General features: G+C 35.3%; 1 protein-coding gene across 2 annotated transcripts in view; it reads right to left on the bottom strand.

Moving 5' to 3' along the window:
- The window catches only part of LOC113050992 (pre-B-cell leukemia transcription factor 1-like), a 70633-nt gene that overhangs the window by 3000 nt on the left and 49653 nt on the right, over window positions 1-17980 (bottom strand). Inside the window, exons 3-8 of one of the 2 annotated variants that reach the window (XM_026214532.1) lie at window positions 13440-13684; window positions 8993-9183; window positions 7297-7432; window positions 4811-4970; window positions 3464-3576; window positions 1618-1707 (exon numbers count right to left, since the gene is read on the bottom strand). In XM_026214532.1, coding sequence (XP_026070317.1) covers window positions 1618-1707; window positions 3464-3576; window positions 4811-4970; window positions 7297-7432; window positions 8993-9183; window positions 13440-13684 — 935 coding nt within the window. The remainder of the gene's footprint in view (window positions 1-1617; window positions 1708-3463; window positions 3577-4810; window positions 4971-7296; window positions 7433-8992; window positions 9184-13439; window positions 13685-17980) is intronic. The other variant, XM_026214533.1, reaches the window with a different exon arrangement.

Raw genomic sequence — 17980 nt, 5'->3', positions numbered from 1 at the left:
AGGCACTATACAAGCAAAGTGAACTGTGTCACTGTGAAACAACACAGTTAAAAACATTCATGTGGTGAACTTCTCTAACGCAGGGACTTTCAGACATTAATAACTCATTAATGTCTCTGAAGTGACCAAATACTTTTGGAGCAAATTAGTGGATGTTTACTCTTCATTTTATACTGATGCAATACTTTGCTACAAAACTATGATTAATATTGAGGGGTCATACACCTTCTGACCAATTACATTTCCACAGATAAGGATTAATGTGGATAAAATACTATATAATAATTTAATAGAGACTCACTCATACAATCAATATCTACGTTAAAATATTTTCATTTGTGTTAAGATTTAATTCATTTCAATGACACTTCATGTCACAATATTATATCAAATAATATACACTACCATTCAGAAAAAAATATATATAAAAAAATATTTTATTTCGTTAATCAATCAACCAATCCAGTAAAAACACGTTTTCTATGTAAATATATTAAATATGTAATTTATTTCTGTGATGCACAGCTGTATTTTCAGCCTCATTCCTCCAGTCTTCAGTGTCACATGATCTTCAGAAATCAGAATAGTATGATTTGCTATAAATATTTATTTATTTATTTTTGTTTACATTAAAATGTCTTTATTGTCACTTTGATTAATTAAATGCATTCTTGCTGAAAAAAAAGAATTCATTACTTTTTATTTCTTTTTTTTAATGACTGACCTAAATATTGACCTATTAATCTTTATTGCAGGCTATATTTGTTAACTCACAATTCTCCAGAAAATACAGGATGGGATTTGCATAAATCCATGCTTTTCCCGCGAAACGCATTTGATCTAATTAACATACGGCCGTTGAAGCACGGAAGAACGGAAGCGCTGACCGGCCTCCTCTCCCCCTCCATCCCTCTCTCTCTCTCTCTCTCTCTCTCTCTCTCTCTCTCTCTCCCTCTCCCTCTCTCTCTCCCCTCCCTCTCTCTCGTTTTCTCCTCGGCTCCCTGTCAAGGCCATTAGCTCGGCAGGAACCTGATCTGAGCAATGTGCTCGGATTGCTGTCCCAAGTCCACACTCGGCTCCCCGTGTGTCTGTCGTATTGATTTTCCTCTTTACCACACGGCTTGTCGCTGTGAATTTTCTCGGTGCGCCAAGTTGCCAGCAGCGCCCCTCCCTCCCCGAACACACAGGATGTCCTCCTGAGAGTGTTTCACCATAGGCGCGGGGCTTTATTTTTAGCGTGACTCTCCAGAGTGTTTTTCTGCGCCGCCCTTGGGGGGATAATCAGAGTCAGGTGACTTTGGGGCACGGCGAGGGGCCATACATTTGCAGCCGGTGTCACCTGTTCCCATCAGCGGGGCGCGTGGCTGCAGGTGCCGGCCGATCTGATTGGATGTGATGGGTTCAGACAGACGAGGGCCGCTCTCGTGTCCACGTCTCGATGGGCAGCACGCTGCCCGTGGCGCTCGCAACACACAGACAATCAACTAAGTGACCAGGATTCCCAGACAAGTCGCACTAAGTGGCATTCTGAGCCCTATGGCTTTGAAATAATTGGTAGAGGACAAAACCAGAGGAAGTGGGGGAAAAAAAGAAGTGTTTTTTTTTTTCTCGCCTTACATTGATGCCCTGCGGACTGTACATCTGGTTTGCTGCGAGGCCGTCACTGTATCCTCCTGTCTGGCTGATAACATGGCGAAGGGTATCCACCTGAAACAACACAAAAACAACACGGCAAGGTCAGAGCACGCGAGACGCGAACAAAGCAAAGTCAGACGAAACGACAAAGAAGAAAGCAAGGTCAAAGAAAACAAACAACAATAAAAGACGACTCAAAGACAGACGTACAAACAAATGATGACACGCGAACAATAAAACATTAAAAAGCCTTGTCTCTATGTCTCTGCACTGAAGCCTAGTGAGCTGCCTACCTAGACAGCATTTTCCATTTTGCTGTTGTAAGATAACATTTTGGGCAAAATCTACAGTAGCATTGTGGATTTCTGAACGAAAATGATCCAAAATCGCAGACAAAACGAGAGAAATGTTGACTACTACTGTTCAAAGGTGTGCGGCCAGTAAGACATGGTCACCAACTTTTGTTCACCAAGGTTGCATTTCTTTGATCAAAAATACAGTACAAATTGTGAAATATTATTAAAATTTAAATAAGTGTTTTCTATGTGAAAATATTATAAAATCTAATTTATTCTGTGATGTGCTGCTGTATTTTCAGCATCATTCCTCCAGTCTTCAGTGTCACATGATCTTCAGAAATCAGAATAATATGTTGTTTTGCTGCTCAAGAAACATTTCATACATTATTATCAATATTGAAAACACTCGTGCTGCCCAATATATATATATATATTTCAGTATTCTTTGATGACCAAAGTTCAGCAGAACATTTATTTGAAACAGAAATCTTTTGTAACATTATAAATGTCTTTACTTTTGATCAATTTAATTCAACCATGATCAATATTTTTTTTTTTTTTGAATAAATAAACATCTTCCTGATGTGAAACTTTTGAATGGAATTGTAAATGTCATGCAATTAATAGTAGAAAGGTTCAGATATAATTTAAAATGATAAAATTGTAACATTTTACACAATGTATATGTATGTTGATGCTTTAATTCATTAGTAACTGTACAGAAGTCATTATTTGAGTTGCAGATGTATATCTGATTAGCAGATATATTTTTTTTGGATTGCCGAAATTTTAGAGAGCAGGGTGGCCAATATAAAGTCAATATTTTAATATAAAGATACAAAGCTCAAGCATAAAAAATGCTGAAATGAAACTTTCATTTATTTGACATTTATACATTCATATGAGTAAATTTGCACTTGAAAAAAAATATATATCTGTATAATAAACATTTTATTTAGGTATCAACTTCTTGATTGATGATGATGCGCTGTCAAAATAAAAGTCATTTTTGGCTTATGGCCAATAACAAAAGCAATTCCAAATATCGGCTGATATATCGGTATGATATATAACCGATATAAAGCAGATATAATTAATAAATAATTTGACAATTGATTAAAAAATAAATGAATAAAAAATGTATACATCAATTCCTTTGTGTAACCATTCTATCTGATTATTAGATAGACTTCTATCCGTGTTAGATGACGACGAACAAGAGAAAGAGTGTGGAAAAGGACAAATATCGGCGATATATCGGTCGACCACAACTGTCTATGTAGAGCATTTCAAATCAGGTTCAATTTCAGTCAGCTTCCTATGTAGGCAGTAGACAGACAGGCAGTTCACAAGCTTAAGAAACAGAACCTTGAAGAAGAAAATCTTTTAAACATATTTATTTTCCTACATCATGATTTTACTTAAAACACACACACATACTGGAAATGTTTAGCATGTTGCTACACCCCATGACATGACCTGTAGTGTGTGTGCGCTAAGGGTTGTTTAGTGAATTAGAGACACTATACCTGTGACTGCACATTGGCTCCCACCTGAGAGCCCTGGTACGAGTCCCCATTCAGAGACTGAACACTCATAAACAAATCGCCAGAGTTTGACATGTTAAAAGAGCCAGCAGAACCTGAGAGGTGCACAGACACGACAGAGAGAGACAGAACAAGCCAGAGAAATCAGTCTGAAGAATTCAAGAGAGCAGAAATTCAGAGTTATAGTAAGATAAGCTCTTCAGAGCATGAGATCCGGCAGCCCATAAAGAAGACAAAGATCAAGAATCCATGCTAAGCAGGAGAGAGAAAGCTGACGATATGACAAAAACTCAGATATGTGCATATTTGGCTTGAGCTTAGAATAATAACAGAATTTCTTTTTTTCAGTCCAAAGGCAATACGATTTCAAGACAACAGACCCAGAGAGAGCCGAAGCCGTTTTAATCTAAAAAACATGTTTGTGAGAAAAAACGTGTAAAATATTTGATTAATCTTGAGTCAACATTCACATTTGCATAAGAATCCATAACTTTTACACTAAAGTTAGACTACCGTTCAAAAGTTTGGGGTCAGTACAATTTATTTTATTTTTTTTAAAAGACAGTGAAGACTTTTATAATGTTATTAAAATATGTATATTTCAAATAAAGGCAGTTCTTTTGAACCTTCTATTCGTCAAAGAATCGTAAAAAATTAAATGTACGATGGTGGAAGCAGAAATATTATGCAGCACAACTTCATTGATATTTGATATTCCAGCATTGATAATAATCAGAAATGTTTCTTGAGCAGTAAATCATCATATTTTCATGATGTCTGAAGATCATGTGAAGACTGGAGGAATGATGCTAAAAAATTCAGCTGTGCATCACAGAAATAAATTACAGTTTACAATAAATTTAATAAAAATAAAAAGTAGTCTTAAATATTTTCAACCGTAACTATTTCACAATATAACATAATTTAAATCAAATAAATGCAACCTCGGTGAACTTTTTTTTTCCAGAACATAAATATCTTACCGACCCCAAACTCTTGAACTGTAGTGTATGTTTAATACTTTGACAGTGTGATTTATTGTCTTGTTTTCATTTGTCTATGGTCATATGTTCTCACAGCTTTAACCGAGCACAAAGCAGTGTGTTTTAACTGGACGAGTCCTCCGAGTGGAGACAGGAGCAGGACATGCTGTGACCCACAGAGCCCTCGTCCTGATTCAGGAGAAAACATAGTTTTCAGCTCCACATACAGAAAAGTCTTCTTGCCTAACACAGTGTGACATCAGCTCTCCAGCTGTACGCTGTATGAAGCCCCGCCCCTCATCAGGCATCATGGGAATGAGTGTAGACTGAGTTTATAGGGTCTCACCTGCTGAGTTTGGAGTGGACGGGGAGTTGGCCTGACTGCCATGTGCCGACACACTCGCCGCGTTCACAGCCGTTCTGGCCGCGTATATGTTGGCCTCTTCCTGGAATTTTCCGATGTTCTTCTTATATCGGATCCGTTTGTTTCCGAACCAGTTGGAAACCTGCCCACAAAAACATTGTCAAGACATGTGTTTTCCAAAACCGTGTCCTCTTGAACCCCATGCATGCAAACCATGATGGACAACGGAAAAAATAAACCGGTTCTTAGATGCAACATGACACACTAGTCACACATTACATCATGCAATAATCATTTGTAGTACGCAAATATGTACAGTATATTATTTAAAGGTTTGGGGTCGGTAAGTTTTTGCTCACCAAGGCTGCATTTTTTAAAATCAAAAATACATAAAAAATGGTGATATATTATTACAATTTAAAATAACTGTTTTCTATGTGAATATCTGTTAGAATCTAATTTATTTATGTGATGTACAGCTGAATTATCAGCATCATTCCTCCAGTGTTCAGTGTCATATGATCTTCAGAAATCATGAAAATATGATTATTTAATGATCAAGAATAATTTCTGATTATTATTCATCTTGAAAACAGTTGAGCTGCTTCATATTTTTGTTGGAACATTAATGTTTTTTCATGATTCTCTGATGAATGGCAAATTCAAAAGAACAGCATTTATTTAAAATAAAATATTTTGTAACATTAGAAATGCCTTTACTGTCACTTTGGAGCAATTTAACATTTTCCTTGGTGAAAAGAAGTATTTCTGTTCTTTTATTAACATCATACTGATCCCAAACTTTAAAGAGTATTGTATATTGTACACACAATGCATTGAATATCATAGTTCAATGCATTCACAATTTTAAATTCTTTAGCCTTTTCTTCTTCTTGATTCTTTTTTTAATCTAAGTGTTACAAGTTCAGATATTTTTTTGACAAAAAAAAAAAAAAAAAAGCATCACAACATAGTGAGATCATGTAAAATTTCCATGTGACAATTTTAAGCAGAAAGACTGAAATAGTATTTTCTGTGCGTCAACAAATATATATATATATATATATATATATATATATATATATATATATATATATATATATATATGTATATATATATATATATATATATATATATATATATATGTATATATATATATATATATATATATATGTATATATATATATATATATATATATATATATATATATATATATATATATATTGTTTATAAAAAATAATATTTAAAATCTGCATGAACACCTCCACAATGGCCGGCAGAAACAGCACTGAAAAAAAAAACGTCATTTTAAATAAAACATTATTGGAGCACGAAAAATGCTATTTCAGTCTTTCTACCTGAAAACTTCACATTTAATTAAAGGGTTACTTGTAATTTCTTTATAGTGATTTGTGAATTTTACCAGCAATTTTTGAGCGATACTTTTTTGCAGTGTAGAAAAATGAAATGCACAACCAATTACACACTTAATGTGCAATCCTTGCTATAAGAGTTTGAACTACTGCTAAAAAAGTAAAAAAATATTTAAATGTCAAGATACTACAAATCGTGGACTAAAACGTGCACAAGAGCCTATATTTTTGATTTTTAGTTTTATTGTGATAGCATATTCTGATCACAGCACATATGACCAAAATGCAACAGTGGCTGGTAGACTTCGCGACAATGAAGGATGCTATTGACAATACTTGTGATGGCCACAAGGACAGAGGTCTAACTATGATGGACACACACACACACACACACACACTAACATTAAAATAAATGATCACTTACACGCTGGCAGCTATGATCACAGTATACACTGACAGCAATCACTCAACACACACTAACGCCCATTACGGCTAATACAGCAGCGGATGAGGCTTTGCGCTAATGATAAACACCATTACCATGAAAAGCTAATCAATCCTGCGGCTAAGCTTCCCGTTCCCGCGAGAGGCTAAAGGTGTTTCTATATTACAAAGAGCGCGGCAGTCATCACTCATCCCACGAGTCTGACTCAAAACCAGGCCTAAATGCATCATACAATCATTTCAGCTAAATTTATTAAATAGTTTAGAATGCATTATGCATTTAGCGCAGCAGATGAAAAATGCTAAGAGGCATGCGGTGCCATGCTGCAAATGATTTTGTTTTCGAGTTGCATCGGGCTGAACTCTCGTGTGTTTTTCTGATATATTTGACATGCAAAACAGGTAGAAACAAACATCGGATGTTTTTCTCGATATCTGGCGTGCTGCCTACCTGGATGGCATTTTTAGAAAGCATGCAACTGTAACTCTCTATGGTATTTTATTTTTTTTTAATTGCATGGTATATAAATATGCTAAACATGCCATACTGAATATTAAAGACCCATTACTATCACTGAACTGTGAGAGAGCAGTAGAAGGATTTGTGGGTACTATATTAATGAAGTGAACGGATGTTTTCAGAGTCGTACCTGCGAGACGGTGATCGAACACTTCTTGGCCAGCTCTTCTTTGGCCTCCTCGCTGGGATACGGGTTACTGAGATGAGAGTAGAAATATTCGTTCAGGATCTCTGTGGCCTGTTTGTTGAAGTTTCGTCTTTTCCTCCTGTTCAGACAGAGAGAGCAACACAGAACTAAACCAATCAGAACTGGACTTCTTGGCAGAATTTGTGCGGTTTTGATTGTTGCATATACTTCATGCTTTTCGGTAAATATAGAAAGAGTAGATAAATAAATTGGATAAATCATAAAGCCTAACACGAAAAGTAAATCAATCTATCAGTATAAAGTAAACAAAGTAAAAGTAAATTAAAGGTAAAAGCTACTATTCAACCCTCTTACCACGAATACTGTCAGAAAAATTCTCAAAAAAATATTTGTTCTTTATTTTTTTTGTGGAAATAAACAATAATTTGATCAATAATGATATTGTATATAAACTGAGAGATAGCTTAATTTAAACTGAATATGCAACCCTGTTACCTATGTATTTCAATTTATTTAATTTAATTTTATATCATTTTATTTCAAAATAATTTTTCTGTTTTTAATGAATTTTCATTTACCTCTACTTATACTGAGAAATAGACTGATTTAAACTGAATATGTATGTATTTATTTCAATTTATTATATTTCATTCCATTTTATTTCAAATTCATTTTTTATTCATTTACATTTACTTTAATTTTACTTTATACTGAGTGATAGCTTGATTTAAACTGAATATGCAACACTGCTACCGGTTTATTTAAATATGTTTTATTTCAATTCATGTGATATCATTTGATTTCGAAAATCATTTTTATTTTATTATTTGAATTTTATTGATTTATAGTATTATAATTATAGTCTTTATTTAAAAGTTTTCTGGAAACAACAACAATAACATATTAATCCCAATCTATATTGGTAACATGAAATACATGAAATACGTGTAAATTAAAGCAGCACATGTAATATTTAGTTTGGTTTAATAGAATAAGGCCATATTTTGCAGCCTATTTCATGTAAGTGTGCAAAGACAAATCCAGCAGGCAGATGCTTCAATGCATGAAAGAAAGAATAAAGCAGACCCCACACATCCTCAAAGAGAAGAGCTTTAAAACCAGCGTAAATTTAGCTTTGGGTGCCAATGAATTCAACCTCCTCTCTGCATCACTCATCTGTGGGTTAAGAGCTCATCTCAGGGCTGTTACATATGCAGCACTGAAGGGCCGGAACAGAGGGTGAGCCGATTTCCTCCCCAAAACCCCTCTTCACTAAATGCAAATGAGCCCAGCATGGTCTCAGCCGGAGAGAGGATTAATCAGAGGAACTGAGCATGCTCGAGGAAACATGAAGCTCATTTAAATGTTATGCCTCCGACTCCAGGCTTCCAGCGTGATTTATCCGCACAGAAATGTATGCAAATCCCAGGCACGTTTCAAAGAGAACAAGCGATTACATTAAGAAAGGGATGGACTCAACATAGCAAAGCGTGTGTGTGGGTATGCATGCAGCACTAAAGGGAAACAGGAAATCAAACATGTGCAAATAAAGCGCAGGAGTGTTTGCTGACATGGATGTGATAGTTACAGGCTTAGCGCTGAACATAGAAAAGAATCAGAGCACGGAGTTTGATCACGAGTGGATTTGTGCTCAAATGCATGAAACAAATGCACGGACCTGGCGTCGAGGAAGCGGGAGCGCAGGATCATGACGGCCTCGCAGGTGCTCTGCTTGAGCTGCATCTGGATGGAGCTGAACTTGCGGTGGATGATGTTGACCATGCGCTCGATCTCTTTGGGTGAGATGGGCCGTGTGCGAGACTGCTCTCTCAGCAGGTTCATCACATGGGTCGTGAACTCGTTACATGCCTGGAAAGAGGAAAAAAAACACAGACACATGCATGTTACCATAACAAGATACGGCTTACAGAAACAGGTTCAAGGGCTCATAGCATGGAAAACAGGGTTTAGTCAGGACTTTTAGCTCCTTATTCAGTTACCATAAAGGTTATGACATCACAACTGTGAGCTCATTAACATGTGGCCACCCACCTTTGCATATCAACAATTCAGTACAGTTTTAAGTAACTTTTTGTCACTAGCCAATCATGACAGAGCTCATTTGCATACAGAAACAACAACAGCCTGTTTAATTTTGTATTTTTTGTATTTTAATGCAGTGATATCTATAAAAACTCATCCATCTCCCGAGCCCTCATTCCTCCATAGACTTCATTAATCACGCATAAAAATTAAGATGACAGAGTCGTTACACTTACAATATTGTGACTTAATTCTGAAATGGCCTCATTGGCTTGAGATTCTCATTACTCACACAAACAGATGAGTGAGAGAGCAGAGAGAGTCATGGGAAGACCACAACAACAGTTACAGAGCGGATGATGAAGGGCGTTTTCGTCCGTGTGTGTGTGTGTGTGTGTGTGAGTGTGTGTGTGCGGTCCTCTATGACAGCTATTAATGTCCTTTTGTGAACAAACAAACAGAGGACACCTGGCCCTGTCCCAGAATGCATTTCAGTACATCACCTCTCCTCTGTCCGTACGCTTTATCATCAGCGATGGATCTAGTGTCTGACCGCACTGAGAGCCAGTACAGAAGGCACTGATACTCGCACTTAGGGATGAAAGATGCTCACAGGACGCTGATGACTTTAACCAGTCGAGTCCTACGGCCGCCTGATCTCAGCACCAAACACATTCACACACTCTTAAACATATATAGTATTCCCTTCTGTATTTTAATCATTAATTTAAGACCTTGGATAACTGTATTTTCAGAATAACTTTAAATTTAAAACGGGTTGCAACTCATATTCCAAAGCGACTTATATAATAATGCAATTAATTTAGTAGTAATGAACTTCCTTCAAGAATTTCTAATCATTAAAAAAAGATCTAAATAAATAAAAAAAAGTTTAATTTCAAGCCACGGAGTACCATATTTCCCCAAATATCTCACTTTTTTTTATTCGCCTGGAATGATGCAACATATATTCCAAAGCAACTTATTTAATGCAATTAACATCAAAAACACAAAGCATGCTGAATGAGGTTAGTATGTGAGCACAAGTGTATTTGTATATCTCTTCCAAGATGTCCATGTCTGTCTTTCTTCAGTCGCAGAGAAATGAAGGTTTTTGAAGAAAGCGTTCCAGGATGTTTCTCCGTATAATGGACTTCAATGAAGACTGGGGGTGCTGAAGGTTAAACTGCAGTTTCAGTGCAGATTCAAAGGGCCGAGGAATAAGGCTCTTATCTAGAGAAAGCTTCGCTCATTTTCTTAACCTAAAGCTTCATTTCTTTGTGACTGAAGACAGAAAGACATGAAGATCTTGGAAGACATGGGGGTGAGTAAATGATCAGGAATTTTGATTCTGGAAATGAACTAACCCTTTAAAGGAGTGATCCTCAAATCTGGCTCGCGAGATCCACTTTCCTGCAGAGTTTAGCTCCAACCCTAATCAAACAAACCTACCTGTGATTTCCTATCGATCCTGAAGACATTGATCAGCAAACTCAGATGTGTTTGGTTTTGCTTAGAGCTAAACTCCACAGGAATTAAAGGTTTGGTTGTGAAGTGAGAGCAACTAAAACACATTTATGGAGTTAAAAATGTCTGTAAACGTGTCATTTCATTTACTGGTATTTAATATTATTTTTGAATGTAATAATAAAATGTGACTTCTACACCAATGCAACTTATTGTTTTTTTTGACCCGGTGCAACATATCTTCCTGAAAAATACAGGATTTTGAAGCATAACATTCTGAAGCTTCTGTTTTCATGAACATTTCTGTTAATAGTTGTTGAAGTTCAGCTGGAGCACCGTCCTAAACTACTCTGACAGTGTGTTCTGCACTTCTTCTCCACAGCAACACAGCCAGAGAAATGATGTTCAGCTGAGCTTGTTTTTCTCCCAGAGTTCTGTGCTTGAGGTCTGAATTGAATGTGATGAGACAGAAAGACTCTGACGCTGTGAAATGATACAACAGAACAACAAATAGCCGAAGCGTCTTTCTGCTGCACTGTCCTCTCTAACAACACACACACACACACACACACAGCGTGAGCAGTGCCGTCTGATTCACCAACCAATCACTTCTGATGAATAAATCAACTAAAAGGCTCAGAAATCTGTCTAAAACTCACGAGCGACTGCTTTGAATCGATCTAACGACTCACTCATTGAATCAGCCCAAGTGAATTTTTGTATTTTTAATTTGGTCATACTTTATTTTAAGGTCCAATATTCACTGTTAACTAACTATTAACTACAACTTTAGCCTCAATAATCTCCTTGTTACGGCTTATTAATTATTAAGTCAGGTAGTTGTTAATTTTGGGTAGGATTATGGTTATATAATATGGTTATAAAGAAAAAGTGCTTTAGAAGTAATAAACAGCCAATATGCTAGTAACATGCATACTAATAAGCAACTAGTTATATCGTTTTTCTTTCATACTTTTAATGTTTTATTTCCAGTTTTCATTTTTATTTTAGTTAAAAGTAATATTTTTTTTATTGGTATTATTATTATTATTATTATTATTATTATTATTATTAAATATTACAATTTAGGTGCAATTTAATTCAGCTTTATTTATTTATTTATTTATTTATGTATTTCCAGTTAATAATTTTAGTTTTTCCAATCTTGCCTTGGCAACTAACTGCAATACATTTAAATTTCTCATCTAATATTTATATTTTATTTAAGCATTTTTCAGTTAACAAAAAACAGTTTAATAATATTAATTCATTTTATAATTTATAAGAAAGATTAATAACCCTGCAGTGGATGTTACCAAAAATATCATTTTTCTTTAGTAAAGTTTTTTCATTAAAACTAATCCAAGAATCGGAGGAATCAGAATCTTTGCATTTCTTTCTCATTTCTCAACCCTGTTAACCTGCATCACATTCTGAACATTCTCTGCTCCTTCCTGGTTTTCCATGAGCGTGGGAACGCTGTTCTGTCAGCAGTGACACCGGACAGACCTCTGTGAGGCGTCTCAGACAGTAAAACAGGAGGGTGTGTGTGTGTGTGTGTGTGTGTGTGTGTGTGTGAAATCACATCTGAGCTGCTGAAACACCCAGAGCATCTCAAACACACTCTTCACATCATCATCTGATCTGACAGACTCTGGGATGGAAAGGCTGCCTGCTGAGCCACAAACACACACACACACACACACACACACACACACACACACACACACACACACACACACAACAAGAGCAGTCAAACAGATGTTGCACTAATCTAAATGATGAGATAAATTGAAGTGTATACGTTGCTGGTGTTACATCACATGATTCTTCAGTGAATGTTTATCCAAATAAAATAAAAATGACTTCTATCAGTCAAAAAATCTCTCTGGTTTTGAATATGACAAAGTTTTATGATGTTTAATATATCAGTGAAATCCTCACAAATTCAGATTAATAGAAAAGTTATACAATCAAACAAACAGTGTTTATGTTGTAAAATGTATCAATTTATGAATTATTATTATTTTATTTAGACTGTAGTTAGCAGGGTTGTTATAGTGAATATATTTATTTATGACACTAAAATAAAAACCATTCAAAAATGTTGCTTACTTGACAGAAAATAAATGCTAATTGAAATGTAAATAAAATAAAATAAAATACAATTTTCTCGTTTTAGTTTTGTTCAACTTGACGTACTAAAATAACTTAAGCTAAAACAAAATAAAAATAAATAACACAGGCAAATAAAAAAAATATTAAAAATTACAAAAAAAATTACAAAATTACTAAAATTTTTACTTAAATTATAATGCATCTCTAAGATACTAAAATAACAGTTTAAAGCAGAAGATAATAGAGTATTACTCAGTTCAATTCAGTTCAGTATTATCACTATAAGTTCAATATTATTGTAAATAATTTTATTTATATAACTATCTTTTATATGATATAAAATAGAATTCAAATTGAGTTATTCAAGCACAGTTTTCACTAATATTATTGTTAGTGAGCAGCATCCCCTGTAAAAGCGCTAGAAGCTTTCAGAATCTGTCTGTCAATATGTTTTTTCCACGTACTGTCCTGTAGCACATGTTCTGCAGTTGTCTGACCTGTTCGTACTTCTCCAGCTCGGTGTGGTAGATCTGGCGGATCTGGGTGAGTTTGGCTCTGTAATCTGAGTGTTCGGCTGAGTTATCTGCTCCGACTCCAGCCGAAGCCGCCGCCGCCGCCGCTGCCGCCGCAGACCCGCCCCCTTTCTCCGGCCCGGACACGCCCTCCGCCAGCAGCATGTTGTCCAATCGCATCAGCTGGGCGTCGGGAGACTCCTCCTCCTGAGCGCCACGGATACTCAACACTGGAACGACACAAGCACGGAAAGGTTATTCAAACAGCTTCATATCCCAGGATGCACCTTGAGAGTCTGACACGACGGGTCCGGACTCATCGATCCACAGAGGATCCGCTCTTTCTGATGAATTGTCTGAAACAAAAAAAAAAAAAGAGCAAGGGTGCAGCTGACTTTGCCAAGTTTTATGATGATACAATAAAACTTCATCTAATTCATATCATGAGCTTCCCACTCAGTGCTGCTGCTCTGTGGCTGTAAATCTCAGCATCCCTGCGCTCTCCGGCTCTGACACTAGAGGGCCTGAGCGCTTAGAGTTTACATCAGACTCACTCACACACACACACACACTGGACATCTCACACTCACACACTCACACGATGGACATCACACACTCTCTCAAACCCACACACACACACAGGACCTCATACACTCACTTACTCACACACACACACACACACACACACACAGGACCTCATACACTCACACAAACACACACGCACACACTACACTCACACACTCACACACTCACACACACACACACACACACACACACACACACAAACAAACACACTGGACCTCATACACTCACACACACACACACACACACACACACACACACACACACACACTTAAATCATTCTATAGAGAAATAAAGTGTTCTTCAACCATTATACAAAAACCATTTAATAAATTAACTATTATTTTTCTGTCATTTCATTTGAATATGTACATACATATTTGACACTTATATAAATATCATTATATTAAAATATTATATATACTACTTTATTATTGCAATACTGCATTATTAAAATATTATAAAAAACAAGAATATTTTATTTAGAAGTATTATTATATAATTTATACAGAAATCTTTATATAAAAACTATACATAAACACATACATTATTATTATTACATATTGATATTTATATGTATATCCTTATTTTAAAAACTACATAAAATTAATAAAAATATTATTATTAGTTCTAGCAGTATCATTATAAATAATGGCATGTATATAAATACCTTTATATAAAAACGCATACTTTATTATTATAATACTACATTATATAAATACTAGAACAATATTATTAGTAGTAGCAATATCATTATAAATAATGATTTTTATATAAATATAATACTATATCATTTTTAGACTTGTGTAATATATAAAATAGAAAGAAATGTATATAAATATAAAATATATGTATTATTTATATTATTATTATGCTTAATTATTTTAATTTAGAAATGCAATAAAAATATATATATATGCAGTTCAAATTTGAAATAGAATCCGACATCTCGTTTTCTCTTTAAATATAAATTGAGAGACTGAAGTGTGGAATATAAAAGGCTTTTTCAGCGTATTCAGCTCTGAGCGGCACACGATCCTGCTGCCAGCTTTGATCTCCCTTCCATTTTAATTATCAGTGACATTCTCGTCTCTCATCTAACGTCACATCCAGTTAGAAAGGCAGAGGTAGATGTAGTCATTTCCTCACAAGTTCTGACACATGGGCAAAAAAAGCCACTGGGAGACGTTAAGGCTGTGGTGGGATGGTCATCTTCGGCGTGAACGCTGATTGTCTTCACTTCATTAATCCAGAGACAAAGCTGTGCAGCGGTGCATTAACCCCAGACCGGTCTCAGACGCCGCGGCGGTGAGAAAGAGGCCGGCTGGATGGCCATCGGGAGGCTTTGGGAGGGGGACGTGACTCTGACCTCCTCCTTAAGTCAAAATACAAAGACTGTTGGGTGAGCTGGAAAGGTCAAGAGTTCACGGCTGGGACCCTGCAAGAGCCCGAATGAGAGATTCTGTGTTTCTGAGTTTCACGGGACACAGAACCATCCTGCTTCATTACCAAACATAATTCATCCAACATGAAATGTATGGCTTCAGATGGGGAATATCTCACAGGCTATGCAGATAACACAGATTAGCATCATGTAGCAAAATAAATAGAAACTAATTAAATCATTTGGAAAAATTATAGAATTACTCTTCTCAAAAAAACAAAACAATTTATATATATATATATATATATATATATATATATATATATATATATATATATATATATAATACCTTCTGAAGAAATATTGTCAGACTTCTTTTAAAATAAAATAAACAATAAAACTTTAAATAATTTGCCAAATGATGTCAGACTGCATATAAAAACAGATTGTTATTCCTTAAAAAAAAAAATAAATAAATAAATAAAAAAAAATATATATATATATATATATATATATATCTTTTTTTAAAAAATAAATATATCGTCTAAAGAATTTGTGTTAGACTCAAAAAAATAAAATTAAATAAACAGATAAAATAAAATAAATCAGATAGCATCGAAAAATAGCTGTACTGAACAAGGTGTGATTTCTTATTCCTAAAAAGTAAAATAAAATGTTAAATAAAAAAAAATAAATAAATAACCCTAACCGTAACATTCATTAACACATATATGACCCCTTTAAAAACTATTGCCAAGGTAATATATGTTTTCACGCAAGTCTGTGGGATTTTTTTTCATCTGTTTTATCTGAAAACTGCAAGTTTGATCAATTAGTAAATTAACAGTAGCAAAAAGCTTTCCAATAAAACGCCACAAAGCAGGTCTTTCTTATTTGATACGACTCCTGTGATATCACTCAATTACTGAAAGACACAAAGCAGAACATAACGCAGTTTAACTCATAAACGCCATATTTATATCCCATTTTAATGGGATCTTAAATCTGAACTTTTTAAAGTACTAAGACACTCTGACTTTTATCACAATATCCAAAAACCAGAGAATAAGGACTCAAACGCAGCCATCACACAAGTTTAGCACATGTTTCACAGCACTTAAAACCAGGACTGTGAGCACAAGAGAGTCTTGACAGAAACTCAAGGCCAGCAGAATTCCTCCCAACGTTATAAAACGTCTAGACTGTCAAGTGAAAATGGAACATAAAAATTCCCAGCTCGCGAAACGACGAGGCTCCGCTCTGCCAAGAGCTGGTTTCACATTCGCGGGTGTTTATTTGACTTGGCTGGATGAACCTCCACCATCAGTCTGTAAAAACCAAAAGATGATCGACACCGAGCGAACCCCCCGAGCCAAACACAATACCATACAAATGGCACGGGATCAAAAGTTAGCAGAAAGAATACATAATATCTGAACATGCAAGCGTGAAAACTTTTATGGAGAGCCGGAGCGGATTCATGAGCTCGTATTGAGCGATGCTTCATGCACTATAAAACCAAAAGTCAGGTTTACAAGTGCGCTGTAAGAGAACGGACTGAGGTGATCTCGCATCCTGATCCTGTTTATGGTTTCACACATGCTCGCCACAAACCGCGGAAAACACACGGCTGGAGCATCTGTCAGGAACGCTGTGACACCGTCAGGATCCCGTCATTCCTCAGTGACAGCGGACTGTTACACAGAGCAAAGGAGCAAAGGACGAGAGCACAGCTGCTCTTCATACAGCGGATACACCAGAGGATCAACAAGTCAAATGAGTAGAAACAAGCACATGTAAAGCATAAGGCTCTCGTCATAAAATCAAAACCAAAATAAAATATAAAAACACATTTAGTAAAATAATAGAATCAAATAAAACTAAAATACATTTCAATTCCTAAATTCATTTAAACCTTAGAGACATTTTTTTATTTTTTTCATTTCATTTTTTTAGATTTAAGTTCATTTTATTGGAAACCTAGAATGACACATTTGCTTTAAAAAAAAACATTTATCTTTAAAAAAATAAATAAAAATAAATAAATAAATGTGTCATGTGGCTATAGGCCTCTATTAAATTAAAAAAAACAAAAAAATATATATTTTTTTTACATGTTCTGAATAAATGTGTCAGACTGTAGGTTTCTATAAAAAAAAAAAAATAATAATAATAATACAATTATTTTCTAAATGAAGTCAGATCTTACAGAAAAACACCCAAGCCGTGTGATTTGAAGAGTCATTCATATCCGTAGCATAAATGGTGTGGGACAGGTTACGTGCCGAAGTTTAATATTTAGCGTTTAGGTCCAAATATACAGTTCTAAACGAGTTCTATTTTCTATAGATTTCCTAATTATTTCCTTTATTTCTTTTCTGCCAAATGATTAAACCTGAAATAACATTCCTTTATGCATTTATGCTCAATTTACACTTGGCTAAAGAGTCAAAGCTGCACAAATAAACCACACGCGGGAATCTCCTTCAAGACCACGTCTCAGCGAGACAAATGATGATTTATTTATCTCTCTCTCTCTGGTAAACGAGAGCACATAATT

This window comes from Carassius auratus, chromosome 31, assembly GCF_003368295.1.
Source record: "Carassius auratus strain Wakin chromosome 31, ASM336829v1, whole genome shotgun sequence".
Lineage (NCBI taxonomy): Eukaryota > Metazoa > Chordata > Actinopteri > Cypriniformes > Cyprinidae > Carassius > Carassius auratus.
Note: the sequence above shows the minus strand (reverse complement) of the source record. Positions and strands in the feature narration are given on the sequence as shown.